Here is a 16,601-nt window from a genome sequence, read left to right as displayed (position 1 = left end):
CACATTTGCCCCACCCGTAACAATCCTTTCATTACATTCTTAATTACTATTAAGAGATCTACATAGGATGGATGCCTTTACATATATTTGGGAACATCATCCAACCAATTTTACAATATTTATTTTGAACCAAATGGTCCAAATCTGACTCGTCATGGGCCCTGTTTCATCTTAATATATTACTTGTTTTGCATCCTACACATGCTGCTGTCTTAGGTGATAAACCATAGTTGTATTAAGTCACGTTTTTTTTTCTTTCCTAATATTATTATGTTGATTTAAGGGAGCTCTTGCCTCTCTTTTCTCTTACTATTTAGTAGGGGACAAAGTTTTCTTTCAAACTGGGTTGAAGGAGTTTCCTTCAACCTAGTATATAAAAGTGACATGTGTTTCTTGAACATATGAGATGAACATGTTTTTTTAATAGGAAAGACAAAGTTGAAATATATTTTATAGACACATGAAGCTGAATCGGTTGTGAACTACGCTTCATGAAGCGGATGTCATTAGTACGAATTTCTATTTTCTCTTCTCTTGTGTGGACATGTAAAAAAAAAAAAAAAAATGTCACTTTTATAGATTAGGTTGAAGGAAATTCTTTCAATTCAGTTTAGAAGAAAATTTTGTTATTTAGTAGGTTAGATGCACCTTTAACTATTCCTTCAAATTATTATTATTTGCCTATTCTCTATTAATTTTAGGTGCTTTTTACACTGATTGTATTGGGGTCTTTGTTCCACAACTTCCACTCTTCACCCATTTTCTCTATTTTTCATTTGATGTATTTTTCCTACTTTCTCCTATTTGCTTCGAAAAAAGGAAAAAAAGTAAAAAAACGATAGTCGTACTGCACAAAAAACTAGTACATGTGAACAGCGTTGCGCGTGATAGTTTGTCGTACAATATGCTTTAGCTTTATTTACGTCATAAACAACAGTCGTAAGTGAAAAAAAAAAAAGAAAGAAAGAAAGAAAGAAAAACCAACAGTCACACGATAGAGTGTTGTTGAGCCCCATGGCCCCCATTTATAATATTCTAGATCTATACAAAAAGCAGCACATACGACAAGTGTAAATAGTATATATTATATGTTTGGTAAACTATAACACGTGTGATGTGCAACTATAATAAAATGTACACAACTGGGTTCTTTCATATTTAAATTTGAGGGGAAAATGCAGTTTACCCCCCTGAAGTTTCAGGAGTTTTTCAATTTTGACATCAAAGTTCAAAAATTGGCAATCTACCCCCCTGAAGTTTCAAAAATTGGCAATTTAAACCTTCTGTTTAATTTTTCCGTTAAATTGGACGGAAATTTTTTTAAAAAAGACTGAGGGTAGTGATGTAATTTCATAGATTTCCGTCCATTTAGACGGAAAAATTAAACGGAGGGTTTAAATTGCCAATTTTTGAAACTTCAGGGGGGTAGATTGCCAATTTTTAAACTTTGGGGTTAAAATTGAAAAACTCCTAAAACTTCAGGGGGGTAAACTGCATTTTTCCCTAAATTTTATTATTATTATTTTTCCTTTAACTGGACAAGCCCTTGGTATTAAGTTAAACCAAAAATAATAATCATATTATTATCGGCATATATATAGACATTTTCACTGAATCTTTTGTGTAACTTATCCTCAACTCCTTTTTATAATAATAATAATAAATAAATAAAAAAAGGGACAAAATCAAAGATTCCATGGTCTTGTCTGTGTTTGACAGTGCTTAGTTATTTGGTTCAAATTTGTCTCCATCTTAATCCAAAAATTGTCTTGACTCTTGACTCTGTCGAAACAGATGAAACAGTGATTCCCCTACTTTTTGATTGATATTTATTTGCCAAATTTGAATACTTTGTATACCATCGGTACTGGTAGTGTTTGCCAAGAGGCGGAGCTAAGGGTTGGCACTGTAGTGCCTTTTTAGGAATATATATTTGATTGGTTTTACTGAAAATATTTTGTGGAGAAAAGTGAAAAAAAGTATATTTTATATGAAAAAAATATAAAAAATTTGTTTTCTAGTGATTTTTTTATTTAAATAATAATAAAAAAAATGATTGATGTGGTATAACAAGTATGAATGTTGGGATTAATTTTGAAGTGAAGGTATTATTTTTTTGGGATTTAGGAAGAGGCCCGGTAAAGTACAGTTCGGTTCCACCTTGTGTGACCTGACCAGACAATATAAAAGTCTCCATCCATATGTTGTCTGCCCATTACACAAATTTCAGTAGTTTCAGGATCATGTAGGAGTTCAATAATCTTATCTAGCTTCTCACAGACTGGGCATGCAGAAAATCTTAATATTTCTCAGCCAAAATAAAAAGGAATAGTTTGACATTTTGTATGGTAGTGGAAATAAAAACAACATAATTGTTTGAAATTTAGAAAGAGAATGAATAATGCATAAGAGATGGAAGGATTTGTCTAAAAAAAAAAAAAACATTCTTGCCAAATTCACTAAGCTTTGTTTTTCTTTTCATAATCTCCAAACTTCCGTGGAGATGATTTGGTGTTGGGGATGATCAGGTTTATTATGGTGTGATCATTCCTTATATTATCATCATTTTCCACTTAATTACACTATAACGTACATTTGGTGATAAACTTAGTTGAACATGATTACCTTAGTACTGATAATTCTTCCATGCAAACTCTCATTTATGATTCTCACAGATTGGCATCACGTGACAGGCTTATATATGTGTGCACACTTTGTTACTACTTTATTTGACCACCATTTTTTCCATATGCTCTCCCACCAAGCAGGTATTAGGGGTGACTTCATGGGTTATTTTTGTCTTTTTGTTGGTCTTGAATGGACATTGATAGTTTTTTGGCAATTTGAGAGGGATATTGACGCAATCATAATTTGTTGAGGGACATTAACAATGAGGTGGTAATTTAAAAGAAGTATTTGCACTTTTCTCATTTATTTACTTTGGATATGGAGTGGACTTGGAGCAAGCACTTTTCTAATATTCTCTTGGTTATTCGTTATTATATTCTTCACTGATATCTGACGGCATCGGAGGTGGAACGACCTCCATCCTCCCACTTTGCAGGCTTCCACAGCTGATATTTTTGTGTCCCTTGCAGAGCCTAAGATGGAAGTGCAGGTAGGGGTGGGCAGATTAACCGATTACCGATTACCGACCGATTACCGACTTTAACCGAACCGATATTAACCGTAATCGATAGTTATCGGTTAAAAATTTTATACCGATAAGCTTATTGGTCGGTAATTGATCGGTTAAAATTTTTTTATCGAAAAGCCGATATGACCTATAAGCTATTTTAATTTTTTAGGCCTTTGGCAGTTTATTTATTTGATTTTTATTTTATATTGTAGTGGATCAATATAAATTTTTTTTTTTAAAAAAAAAAAGCTTCAATAAGCTATTTTAGTAAAAAATATACTCTAAAATAACTAACTTTTAACAAGTTATTTTAGGCTTTAGCCCACAAAACGCATTTGGGCCTCCGAAACAATTAATTTTTGGCCCAATTAGCAACCAGTAAAAGCCCAATCAAAAGCCCAAACCGATTTAACCGACCGGTTAACCGATTACCGATATGACCGATAATTTTCGATTAACACTTCTTATCGGTCGGTAATCGGTTAAGATTTGGTTAACCGATAGCTTATCGGTTAACCGACCAATAGCCTATTAACCGGTCCGAACCAACCAATACCTAGCGCTCAAGTGCTACCTAAAGTGACAACTAGTCTAACATGATGCTTCCCCAACCTATTTCTAATTAACGTAATCATCTGCTTTCACTATATCGTCTTTAGGATCCTCAATAATTAGCAGATCGATATGTGATCAATAATATTCAATTGTTAGTCTATTATTCCACATTTGAATTTGTTACTTAACTTTGCATATTACAATTCAATCATTTGTAATTTCTTGCAAATTAATTAAAAAAAAAAAAAAATTGTCTCATTTGTGGCACCTAAAAGTCTAAAACGTGTTTAGTTCTCTAGGTAAACGAGTTCAATGTTTTACACATACAAGTCCCTACTTCACATGTGAGACTCACATGTCCATTGAAGCTGATTATCAATTTTCACTTAAAATTTTAACAAACACGTGTGTTTTTTGGGACATATATATACCATACCAATTAAAGATAAACTAAAAATAAATAAAAATAACACGAAATATCCAGGAAGTATAAAATGGAATAATGAACATGAAGGACAAAACTGAAATAATGGGCGACATTAAAAAAATGGACCAAACTTGGTTCCCCGCAAATACAATTATATAGTTAATCATTATCTGACACCCACGTTACATCTACGTACATGCACTGTCCTTAAATTCGTCTTTTTTTTTTCTTTTTCTTTTTTGTGGTAATTAAGATTCCAATCCTAAATCTCACCGTTGCGAAATTTCACAGTTTTTGGGATCCCGGCGCCTACCTTCGGCCGGTGGCTGTGACAGGAGGCTGACGAGAAGATCGGCAAAAGCTCCGACAATGAACTTGTGGGTGTTCTTAGGGTTGAGTGCAAGATAGCATAGAAGAAGCTCATGCAAGAAATCCCAGTTGGAATTCACGTCCAGTGGCTCACGCGCCTCCACCATCTCTTGCATGGAGCGGCGGAAGTCGGCGTAGGGGTCCGGCGAGTAAGTGGGGACCGCCACGCTGTTTCTGAAAGGCTTCTTCTTCTCCTCCGGTTCTGGCAGTACTGCGACATTAATTGGTACTGCAGCTAAGGCTGATTCTTCAACGGTGGACTCGATGATGGAGTTGGAGCGGCCAGGGGTGGAGAAGAAGAAGCGTTGGGAGGCGAAGGCTGTTGCGAAGTCTGCGGGGATGGCTGTGGGGTCGGGTTCGCAGGAGGTGGAGGTGGTGGTGGAGAGGGAGGAGGAGGAGGAGGAGTGGGTGAAGGATTTGGAGGTGGAGTCGTAGAGGGAGTTGAAGTTTCTTATGTGGGTGTGATCATGATCTGCAGGGTTTTGTAGGGTGGGACTCATGGGAGGGGATTGGGGTGCTAGGGGCCATTTGATCTTTGTGAAGCAGAGCTTGAGATTTCTCCCTGGTGTGCTCATTGGCATTCTTCAGACACAGCTGGAAGAGAAAGAGAAAGAGGCAGGGAGTACTAGTGAGGGAGGAGAAAAAGATTCATGGCGAAGCTCTATTTATGTGTGCTTATTTATTTATATTGTGTTAATTGTGTTTGTCTAGAGAGAGAGAGAGAGAGAGAGAGAGAGAGATCTGTCTTAAGGTAGGCGGTCAATTGGGGTTGATTATAGCTAGCTTGCACTTTTGGTTCAACGACAACTGGCAACGGTAAAGGACCGATGAGTTTATGGCTAATTTTTTTGGTTTGCGATTTTTTTTTATTTTACTCAACTGAATTCAAAATTCCGAACACGTTATTTTGATTATATATATAACAGTTGATATATCAAATAACATTACTCATCAAATTAATGACTGAATTTCAGATCAAACTTATATATACGTCGAACAATATCCATCCCACGCGTATAACAAAACTTGCAATGGACTCAAGAAAGATTAGAAGAACCAAAATGACTCAGGATTCTCAATATCCGATGCCCTTCAAAATTTATTAGTTATTAAACTTTAATGGGTCCGCTCAAGTAGTAAGGGTCTTGGTCAGGGTCTTAGTCTAGGTGGCATTCATGTAAAATTGAACCCTTTATGGCATGATTTCAAGGATGATGCACGTACCATAAGGACGAAGGAGATAGTTTTAAAGCAAAGCATATAGGCACCACATGCATGGCACATACGTCTGAGTTAGAACTCACCATCTGCACACAGATTGTGGGCCATCTAAATGCAAGAAAAAAGCAACCTTTTTAATTACTTTTATGCATTATTTAAAACAAATGATGGATTGGTTATAGTTGGCACACTGTCCAATTATACATAGGAAAGTGATATAACAGATGTATATGGATTATCTTATCGCTTTTACAAGATCTCCCATGGAGGACTTGTCCTCCACTGGGTCCCTCGACTTCCATTTTTTATAATGTTCGTCATATGGTACACAGTTGTTGCGTCCACGTCGCTGAGGAAATTAAGATATGGGGTAATAATTTGTAAGTTTTACTTGCAGCATGATTCACAAATGTGAGGTTCAAAACAAAGCTCATGATCAGAGCAAATGAAGGCCATATATATCCTAGCTACTATATTTTATCACTTTTGTTATTTGAAATGGCCTAGCTAGCTAGCTAGATTGTGTTAGAATATATATGTATATAAGATGTGTTTTGATAATATATAGGTAATTATTCTTTATAGGATAATTAGTAATCAAATTGTTTGATTTTCTTTTTTAAATGGCCCCATCAAGAAAATTCTCAAAGTGGTTTAATAGCCAAAAGAAATTTTCAAAGTGGTTAGATACACACTAGGGCATGGGTTCGAATTCCACAATGAGAATCTCCATACCTAATTAATGTAAACTACCTTGATTTCTATTGATATCCTAGTGGGACTTGAGGGAGTGCCTTTTGTGAAGCTACCAGCGGATAGGTATTACTATGACTACATTCAAGTAGAATAGCTACAAACTGGTCTCACCCACCTGCCTTTTTAAATTAAAAAGAAAGAAAAAAAAATTATTTGATTTGATTACCATACTTATATGCTACAATTCTTCTATAAATAAGAGTCTTTTTTATTTTAAAGACGAGAGATTTTACGGGTGGTTCGATGGGAATAGTTCAAAAGGCTACATCTTGCTCAAATCTCTTATTTTCCTATGTTTTTAGGCCAAAAAAAAAAAAACTCTAGAGGCTTCGTGTAGGTAACTTCATTTGAAATTTTCAGATATCTTTCTTGTTAATGTTTCTCTATATGTATATTCTTGAAAAAGAAAGATGAGATTGTCCAACCAACCTTGGAAAGTGCCACACCTAGCTAGCACATGTGCGGAGCTTAATGCCTGCCTGCCCATTTCCAACTACCATTATTTTGCTTCATTTCATCTCCAAACTCCAATCCGCCCATTCTGGTAACTGTTAACATCTGCCCGCCCGGGTAGTTGCGAAGAAATTAGCTCCAATCCACTTTTCTAACTCATAACACAGATACTACTAACATGGTCCCATGCTAGGGGCCAATTCGCTAAAAATAAAAAACAAAAAATTTATTTGTTCACCTTAAAATTTATTTGTTCTTAAGAGTTGAGGGGGCCATGACCTATACTAGTCCCCTTCTCCCTCCCTCCCTGGCATATATATATATATATATATATGATTAAGTGATTAAATTTACATCTTCCTATCAGCTTAAACTTTTTAGGATAACTGATAATTTAACATGGTATCAGAACCAAAAAGGTCATGTGATCAAACTTTGACTTCGTCAATTCACCTCTCATTTAAATTAAATATTCTACGTGTTCGACCTCACCATTAAAAGGGAGTTTGAGCTCACACGTGAGGAAAATTGTTAAAGTAATGATTAAATGATTAAATTTATTTCTTCATATCAGCTTAAGCTTTTTAGGATAACTAGTAATTTAATACACACACGTGTATATATATATTTCTTTGATATATTTGTTGGTCCAATTCAATTTTATAGGATTAGGTTCTTCCAATTAGATGCATAACTGTAACATGCGGTTAAGGAAAAACGGTACAATATCAAATAATCAATTTATAAGTTAGCACCCATAAGTATTTTTATAATCAACCACATACTCTATGTGTTGTCAATCCCACGTCAAGTAGTTCATGACGTTACTAAGTTGCTTTTATAATATTATTTGTAATAATTCAGGAAAATCGATATATATATAAATATTCAAAAGGACTAGTGATCTGTTTAGCGATTCATAGAATAACTTAACTATAAAGTTCAGTTTCACTTAGTAATAAGATAATGTGGGACTTAGCATTGATGCGTGTCTTTATAAACCACACTCATGCTATATAAACTACTTATGTTTCTAACGTGGGTATTACAGTAAGCACATAAAATTTCAAGATCGCAAATAAGGAAAATTTTGAAAAGGGAAATTGTAACATCCCCAGCCCGTTAAGGCTGAGTTTGCCACTTTTCTTCTTTTACAACAAAAATTCTTGCAAAGATCTATAAGGTCTATCAGAGTACTTGATTTTAAAGGATACGATAAATGTATAAAACATTATTCAAGAGATTTTATTACAAGCGAAATTAGAAAACATTAAACTTTAGTTGCAGAATATCATATTATTACAATAACTTATATGAAAAGACTTTGAAAATTAATAATTATTCCCGTCCCCATTCCGGCCTCCTATTCCAGCATCATTTCTACCTGAAAACAAGAAATAAAACTGAATGAGCCCAAAGGGGGCCCAGCAAGTAAAATCCACAACCATAAATAGTTTTACTCCTTGTTCTCAGTTTTGAAAATCATTTTCGCAAATAAATATAATTCTAGCCATAATAATATCTGTATGTACGGTTGCATCTCCCGTAACATATACATACTATTACATCTAGTAATAGATCATCGTTGTAAATCATCTTTATAAATCATCATCATAATGCATCATTATAAATAATCTCTGTAAATCATCATAGCATATCATCGTTGAAAATATAGTATCATTTTCTCATAATAAGGCCCATGTACACTATTACCCCTGTGCACGAGGGTTGCGGGTCCTGTGACCATGGCACTGAACTGTGGCCACAGCCATGTCCGACCGTCAATTAACTCTTTCTTGGTGCACTCAACGGTCTAGTTGATGGAATACCACCTTCTGGCATAGCCTCCTTCAGTGGTTTCGCCTCCATCCGAGTATCGGTACCGAACTCTCATCTTTACTTATCTTGGAGCCAAAAATACTCTCCTCCATACATGTGCCCTCATTTCATAAACATTTATCTCATCTCTTGTACTTTTCTTTGTACTTCTTTTGATGCATCTTAGGGCAACATGTAGGAGGGTTTATCATCTTTTTTCTTTCTTATAATCATCATCATTTCTCAACTTTCTTTTCTCAAAATGGAAACCTTTTCAAATATAAACTTGTTGTACTTAGAAAGCGTTTAAATAAATAGAAACTTTCTAGGTAATTCTTTTAGAAATCCTTCATGCATGCAACATAACTTCATAATACGTAAATAAAATAATAATTTACAATTTACTAAAGAATGAATAAATAGCATGACATGAAGTAATTTTAGAAGGGGTAGTGAATTTACTTACCTCTAGACTGAAGCTAGAAGTGGTATGAAGGAATCTAGTGGCTCCAATATGACTAACACCACTAGTATAACTTTTGAAACTAATTTCTAAAGTCCGCTATCTCTTGTGTTCTTTCTTTCTTGTAGCGCTTGGTCTCGCCCTTTCTCTCTCTGTTCCGAGTAAACACTCTTAGAAAGAAGAAAGACCGAGTAAAAAGCGGAAGAAGGAAGAATATATGCAAGAGATGGGAGAGGAGATGAGTGGTGAAAATTGTGAAGGAGAAGAGCTCTATTTATAGGAGAAAATCAAATACTATTCTACCTTCAATTTACAATTATACCCTCATTTTACTATTTCACCAACCCTATACTATTCTACCAACCCTATACTATTCTACCTATACTATTCTACCTTCTTATTCTACCATCCTTATACCTACCATTTACTATCCTATTATTTCACCAATTACCATTCTCTAATTACCACTCTCATAAATTTCCCAAGAATTAAAATCATTGCCTAATATGAATATTAATATAATCATAGCATAAATTTAATATCTCTAAAATAAGACTTTAAAAATCTGGGGTACTACAGAAATGCTAGGTGTTACTTTAGTGTTCTTTTGGTGTCCTCCCAACTGTGATGTTGCTTTTAAAATTACCGTTGAATTTGAGATTATCATTATTGACTTTTAATCTATTGGTAATTTTAAAAGCTACATATATCATCGTCGAGAAGATACCAGGAGAACACTAGAAGAACACCTAGCATTTTCTTTTTCAAAATCCCTAGACATGTCCCTCGGGCTTTCTTGGTTCCGTGTCTTCCAATCATTTGTGAAAAAAAAAAAAAAAAAATTAACTAACTCTTATCAGTCAAAATTAAATAAAAACTAATTAAGCTTATTGGATTAATAACCAATCCATAAAGTCTGCTACGTTAGTAGAGATTATTAAGAGAATAATAATAAAAATAATAATAATAAAAATAATTAATTATATGTATTTTACTTGTTTCTTAACGGCTAATTCTATTGTAGATTAAAAAAAAAAAAAAAAAAAACTCACAAAAATATCATATATAATCGGTGGCTACAGAACTGAAAAATGGTGGAGGCAAATTATGAGTTGTGAAGCGAATTTAGTTGCTAGACTTTCTAAACGTTATTTTAGCTTACTTTTCTGTGTGACCTACACGTGGCGTCTTTATGTGGATGGCTTGGGCACAATGGTCAATGGGCAGTGCAACCACCAGAGAACAATCAAGAATCCAATTTGAACTTCTCTAACAAGCAGCTAGCTGTAGCCTGTAGTAGATCACAATTCTATTCAAGCTTTTCTTCTGCATGCATTCGCCAGTAACTTCACATACAAAAAATGTGAACTTCGATCTATTTCTTTTGAATTATTTTAGAAATTATGAATATTATAGAATGAGCTTGTATATATATATATATATATAATAAAGAGGTTAATAAACTTAGGAATACAATGATTAACCAAGTAATACAACCTAGTTTGTAGTACAAAGCCAATATGATATAGTATTATTAGTGTATCCAACTTTAAAAAATTTATCATGTTACCAATTCGTTAGGATTTTTTGTTCAATCATAATAAAGGTCTTGAAAATTTTCAAATTTTTGTTTTCCATCCCACTATTAGGATGGACGGCAAAATTTCATTTTTACAACCACCAATAAAAAACAGACACATCAGTTAACTCACCAAATGACGATATACTCAAAAACACACTATCCAAAAAACTCACTCTTCCAAGTCCAAACACCGAACCCAATAAGAAAATTTCGAATTAAATGTAACTAAACTGATTAAGTGAAATTTGCTAAAAAAAGAAATTAATATAAAAGGAGTTGTTGCCTTAATAAGTTAATATTCCTTTAGAGAAGGACATTGCATGCAGTATAAATGTGAGCAGTAGTGGCAGAGAACAAAGCTGGTTTCTGCACTAAATGTGACTACTGGCGGGCAGAGAACAAAGCTGGTTCATCAAAGTTGAAAGATCAGTGTCACCTGACTAACTCAGTAGATGATCGATCCATGAGATTTCTGCATAATTGGCCTCCTCCTCACCACCTCATTTCATGCTTTTTCTCAACAGTACTAATAATACACCCACGCGCCCTCTACTTTACTTGACATGAGCAATATTCCCTAATTAAGTAACACATGAAATTTCCAAACTTCTATTTTTTAATTTGTTACTAATCATAATAATTAATTAACATAATTAATGTTCTTAAAACAAATAACAAGCATTTTGTTTTGTTGTTTGCTTGCATTTTTGTCTCCCTCATCTTTTGTTGTTGTGTTTTCCTTTTGTGCCCGAGTTAGGTGTGTTCTCTCCCCCATGCGGTTCATGATGGAAATACAGTGCTCCTCTTCAAGCTAGTCAAATAAGTAACATAAATAAAATGAAAATACAATTATTGACCCCATATAAAAAAATAAGGGGAAAATGCAGTTTACCCCTCTGAAGTTTCAGAGGTTTATCAATTTTAACCCCAAAGTTCAAAAATTGGCAATCTACCCTCCTGAAGTTTCAAAAATTGGCAATTTAAACTCTTCGTTTAATTTTTTCATCTAAATGGACGGAAATATATGAAATTACATCACTACCCTCAGGCTTTTTTTAAAAAATTTCCATCCAATTTAACGGAAATTAATAACGGAAGGTTTAAATTGTCAATTTTTTAAACTTCAGGAGAGTAAATTGTTAATTTTTGAACTTTTGGGTTAAAATTGAAAAATTTCTGAAACTTCAAGGGGTAAACTGCATTTTTCCCCAAAAAATAATAATAAAGCAAGAAAAAAAAGTCTGGCCGTGGCATGCATCTAGCCGGACCAGCCCAGCCATGGCTTGGCACCGTGGCTGGGGGAATAAAACACATCCCAACTCCAACCACGTACGGCTGGGTCACTGAGCCTTGGCCGTTGTTTGGCCGGGTCACGACAAGTTGGCAACAATGTTTTTATTGTAAGGCAATTTTATTTTATTTTAAAAAAATCTAAAAAGTTTTTTATTTTATAAAATGTATTTTTTGTCGTTTTCAATCCCGAAAGAGAGACACTGCAGAGTATTAAACTACAGATCCATGGAGCACATGTGATCACAGTACGTAGTGCACAACTTGTTCTGACTTAAACCGACATCAGCAGTGTATATATATATATATATATATCAAGTGTCTCCTAATATATTTTTAAAATACATATATAATATGTAATATATAAGCATAAATCAAAATATATTAGAAATCTAAATCAAATAGGATTTCTTTCTTATCCTAATATTAATATATAGGTCAAGTGTTATTAATGTCCAAATCAAATAAGTAAACAAATATATTGAGAAATTTTTATATGTAAAGGCAAAAACTTTCAAGATAAGCTTAGAATTGCGACAACTGGCAAGCTATTCTATTGACTACCTATATGATCAAAGAGAGGTTTCTTTATGAGCTTTATCAAAACGTATATGCCATGGAATCAAAAAATTGCTCAACCTCACCCAAGTTCATCAGCAAATTTATTCTATTAATTGACCTCACAAAGAATACACAATAAGGCTACAAATATTAATTACAGTTAAAAAAGGTAATTTCACATCCCCAAATCCGTTGGAGCATTCCCAATAGAAGAGCCAAATGTTTTACTTTTATCTAAAATAGCTCTTAAAATGTTTAAAAAAGCTCATACATTGGATTAGCCAAAAGAAAATGTAAAATAGATATTTGATTGGAAAAGCTAAAAAAAAAAGTTAAATATAGCGGCACTTTTCAAGGGAGCTATTTTATTTTTCATTGTTTATTTCACCTGTTTTCTCTTTTTCCCAAACTTTTCCTACTTTTTCTCAAATTTTTTTCCATTTTTCCTTTCACATGTTCTCTTTTTCTCAAAACTTTTCTTACTTTTAATAACATTTTAATAGAATAAATAAAAATATAGTTAATCAGATGTAAAGACATTTAAAAATAGCTTAGCTAAACTAGATAAAAGTGAGTTTTGAGAAGCCATTTTACATAAAAATATGGCTCCTCCATTGAGAATGCTCTTAATATAAAATGATAATCTATTGAAACTAACCCTAGGTACAATTAAAAAGTCTCGTATATATAGTTTAATTATCTCAAAGATGAAACATAAAATACCCAGAAAAAAACAAAGTATATATAGGAACAAGGCAGTTTATTATAAAAAGTCTCATGTATTTTATTGTTATTTTTGCAACTAAAAGCACTTTTTGAGTTATTTTACCAAACATCATTAACATCAAAAAAGCACTTAAAACATGAAGTTACCAAACCTGTAAACAACTTTTCAGTTTTCAGTAATAATACTTTTGACAAAGAGCCTGTTTGAAATTGTTTTTGAGAAATAGAATTTTTAAGTCAAAAGGCGTTTTTTGACAAAAGCTTCATTTTTAAGATTTTGTCAAAAATATTTTTTTGATTATTTTTAAGTCTTTTGAACTCTTATATGCGCTTTTAATTTTTTTACCAAACGACTACTTTTTTTTTCAAATGAACTTTTTGAATGTTAAACACACTTTTAAGCTCCTCAAATGCAATAACAAACAGACCCAAAAGCTCACAGTCAAACTCATAGTAAAAAATTCTATTTCCCATTGCAATCTCAAACAACTCTTAATGCATGTTTCAAATTGAAGATGTCACGACTCACATATATAACATTTAAGACCACATAAATTTTGAAAACTAGGACAATAATTTTAAATAAGATTTTTTCTTATATTTAAAAATTAGTTAAGTAATATTTATCTAAATTTTATATTTTATAACTATCATTAAGATTCTATGCCCCAAAATAGAAATAAAAATAAAAAAGAACTCCCCATTTACCATTTACTAAACTTTTGCCTTTTATGCATTTTTTGGGCACATAAAGTAATATTGCAACACCAATTAGGAAACATTGTAAAAATTAAAGAGAAAGTGTTGCACATACCCTCAACTGTATATATTAATATATTAATATACTGTTTAGATTAAAAAAAAAAGCTCATTCCCTTGATCATCCCAGCCGCTTATGTATATGAATTCCTCATTAGTAATGGAATCGAAATAATCTGCTGAATTGGCTTATTTCTTGTGTGCGCCAATTAAAGTCGTTTAGTTGCCTAGCTATGTCTTCTTTGGTTAAAGAAGATATAGTATGAAATAGCAATTTTTACCCGCAGAAATAGCAATTTTTAACGGCACGAGTAGAGAGTACATACACATAGCATGTCTCAAAATTAAAACTTTTAAGATACATAAAAAAATAAAATGGTAGTTAATTAAAAGACAAATAAAAGTGATAAGTTTTAGTATAAAAGTGATAGTTAAATAGAGTAATCATGAGGACTAAACTCTAGTAGAACCAACAACTTGGAAGCTTAAAAGCCATAGCCCACTCCAAAAGAAAAAAAAAAAATTAAACTTATACGAAAGTTAAAACACACAAAATAGTGAAGTAGACATATTTATTATTTCGGCCATATCATTTATTCTTCTGGTTAAGCCTAGCCGCTGCGGTTATAGCGGCAGCAACTCCACCAGGAGTGGTGCTCATATCACGCTTGTTCCTTATCTCCGCACTAATCACCCCTTCAGCATCTTCTCGCGTCACTTCTTTGTCCGCCACCGGCCATCGACTCGCATCCTGCCCAGAAAGGCCGAAATTAACAAATAATAATAATAAAGAGAAACAAAACTCTTTTCATCTGTAAATTTTTAATTTGATGCAATATACTTTAAAAAAAAAACACAATAATTCAAAGGTCATAATAATAATAATAATAATAATAATAATAATAATAATAATAATTTTTTGATGCAATATACTTCAAAAAAAACAGAATAGTTCAGAGTTCATAATAATAATAATAATAATAACCACTTAATAATCAGCATGTTTGGAACGTACGTACGTGATATTTCATAATGAGAAAATATATATATAAAAAATTACCGAAAGAACATCAGAGAGCCTTGTCTTGGCTTGGTCCAGCATTATGCGAGGGTTAACATCGGCGGCAGACTGGGCCATGGAGGCGACGCCACCGGGTGTTACTTCATTTGTCCCAGTTGCTCTCACCTCCGCTGCTTGTATTGCAGCCGCATCGCTCTGGTCAACCGTTTTGTCGCCTGCTGAAAGAGCGCTCGCCTCCAGTGCTTCGCCGATTGTTACCGCATCTCGGCGGCCAAGAGCCGGTGCTGCCGACCTAAGTGGCACCTCTGGGGTCACGTATCGTCCCACAACCTGTCTCACAAACAACGCCAAAAAGACAAAATAAGCACCACTTTAATTTGTCTTGTACGTCAATTTCTTTCCGGGTGGTCGATTTGCAACTTATAGAAACTCACAGTTATGACTACTATAATTGATCTCTAAAATATTTTCAGTTGCTTTTGATTTAGAAAAATTATATCAACTTCCTGAATAGTAAAAGATTTAGTAGCTTGTCTAAGCTCTTTGGTTTCTCTCGAAAAAAAAAAGGTAATGAATGTTGAAGAGCAAAATAAATTACCTGTCCACCAACTTCCTCGGAGACGACACGGGTGCCACCTACGTCAACTTCCCTAACGGTGACACCCTGGTCTCTGGCAACATCAGAGACGTCGCGGTGACGAACGGCACCGATTCTTTCATTCACCGCCGCCGCAGATTGCATGACAGCTGCAGGGCCGCCCTTTTGGGTTTGTCCAAGCACCAAGTTTTCAGCAGCCTGCATGGTGGACGCGTCTTGTGGTGCAATGGGTTTGGACGCCAAAGATCCGGAGACGTCGAAAACGTCGCCGTACTTGATGGCTTCCTGGTGGGAACGCTGCTCATCATGGGGTCTTTGTTGTCCCTGCTGCTGCTGGCTCATTTTTCTGGCAAAAAGAGGGTAATTAATCTGCGATTGTTGATTGGAGGTGCAACGTTCATGAGTGGATGTGTTTGTGTATATATATATAGAGAGAGGTGCTGGAGTTTAGTGAGAATCTGACAGCAGAGATTTTTTGAATTTACACGTGTGGGATGGAGAAGGACATTCTTGAATTTTTTGTTGCCAGGTGGCTCTTGAGCCCCAGCTTCTGTGACACTTGTGTTGAGTTCAGTGTCATGCTACGTGACATGCCACCACGTGTTACATATATACTCGGCTAGGCCTAAGTTTATACGATTTTGAGTTTAACCTACCCATTATTTACGGATGATTATTTTTGAGCCACATATGAATATGACAATAATTTAATATAAAATTAGTAGATTAAGAGTCCGTTTGGGAGTGCAATTTCAATAAGTGTGATTTTAAAAATTATGTTTTTAAAAATTACGTTTTTGAAATCGCACTTTTTAAAATCGCATAGGCGTTTGGTAAAACATAGTAAGAAGTACTTTTTTTAT

At 34.0% G+C, this 16,601-nt stretch overlaps 2 protein-coding genes across 2 annotated transcripts; both read right to left on the bottom strand.

Moving 5' to 3' along the window:
• Positions 1 to 4,215: 4,215 nt before the first annotated feature.
• On the bottom strand, positions 4,216 to 5,191 carry LOC132172067 (transcription repressor OFP16-like). Its single transcript, XM_059583500.2, has one exon. The coding sequence runs from the start codon at positions 5,069 to 5,071 to the stop codon at positions 4,391 to 4,393; it is 681 nt and encodes a 226-aa protein (XP_059439483.2). The 5' UTR covers positions 5,072 to 5,191; the 3' UTR covers positions 4,216 to 4,390.
• Positions 5,192 to 14,505: 9,314 nt separating this feature from the next.
• Positions 14,506 to 16,128, bottom strand: RAB28 (responsive to abscisic acid 28). The gene is made up of 3 exons (XM_059583748.2): positions 15,739 to 16,128; positions 15,180 to 15,470; positions 14,506 to 14,870 (listed from the first exon to the last, which is right to left on the bottom strand). The coding sequence occupies exons 1-3, from the start codon at positions 16,078 to 16,080 to the stop codon at positions 14,709 to 14,711; spliced, it is 795 nt and encodes a 264-aa protein (XP_059439731.2). The 5' UTR covers positions 16,081 to 16,128; the 3' UTR covers positions 14,506 to 14,708.
• Between the last annotated feature and the right edge of the window lie 473 nt (positions 16,129 to 16,601).

Source organism: Corylus avellana, chromosome 1 (genome assembly GCF_965113065.1).
Source record: "Corylus avellana chromosome 1, dhCorAvel1.hap1.2, whole genome shotgun sequence".
Lineage (NCBI taxonomy): Eukaryota > Viridiplantae > Streptophyta > Magnoliopsida > Fagales > Betulaceae > Corylus > Corylus avellana.
Note: the sequence above shows the minus strand (reverse complement) of the source record. Positions and strands in the feature narration are given on the sequence as shown.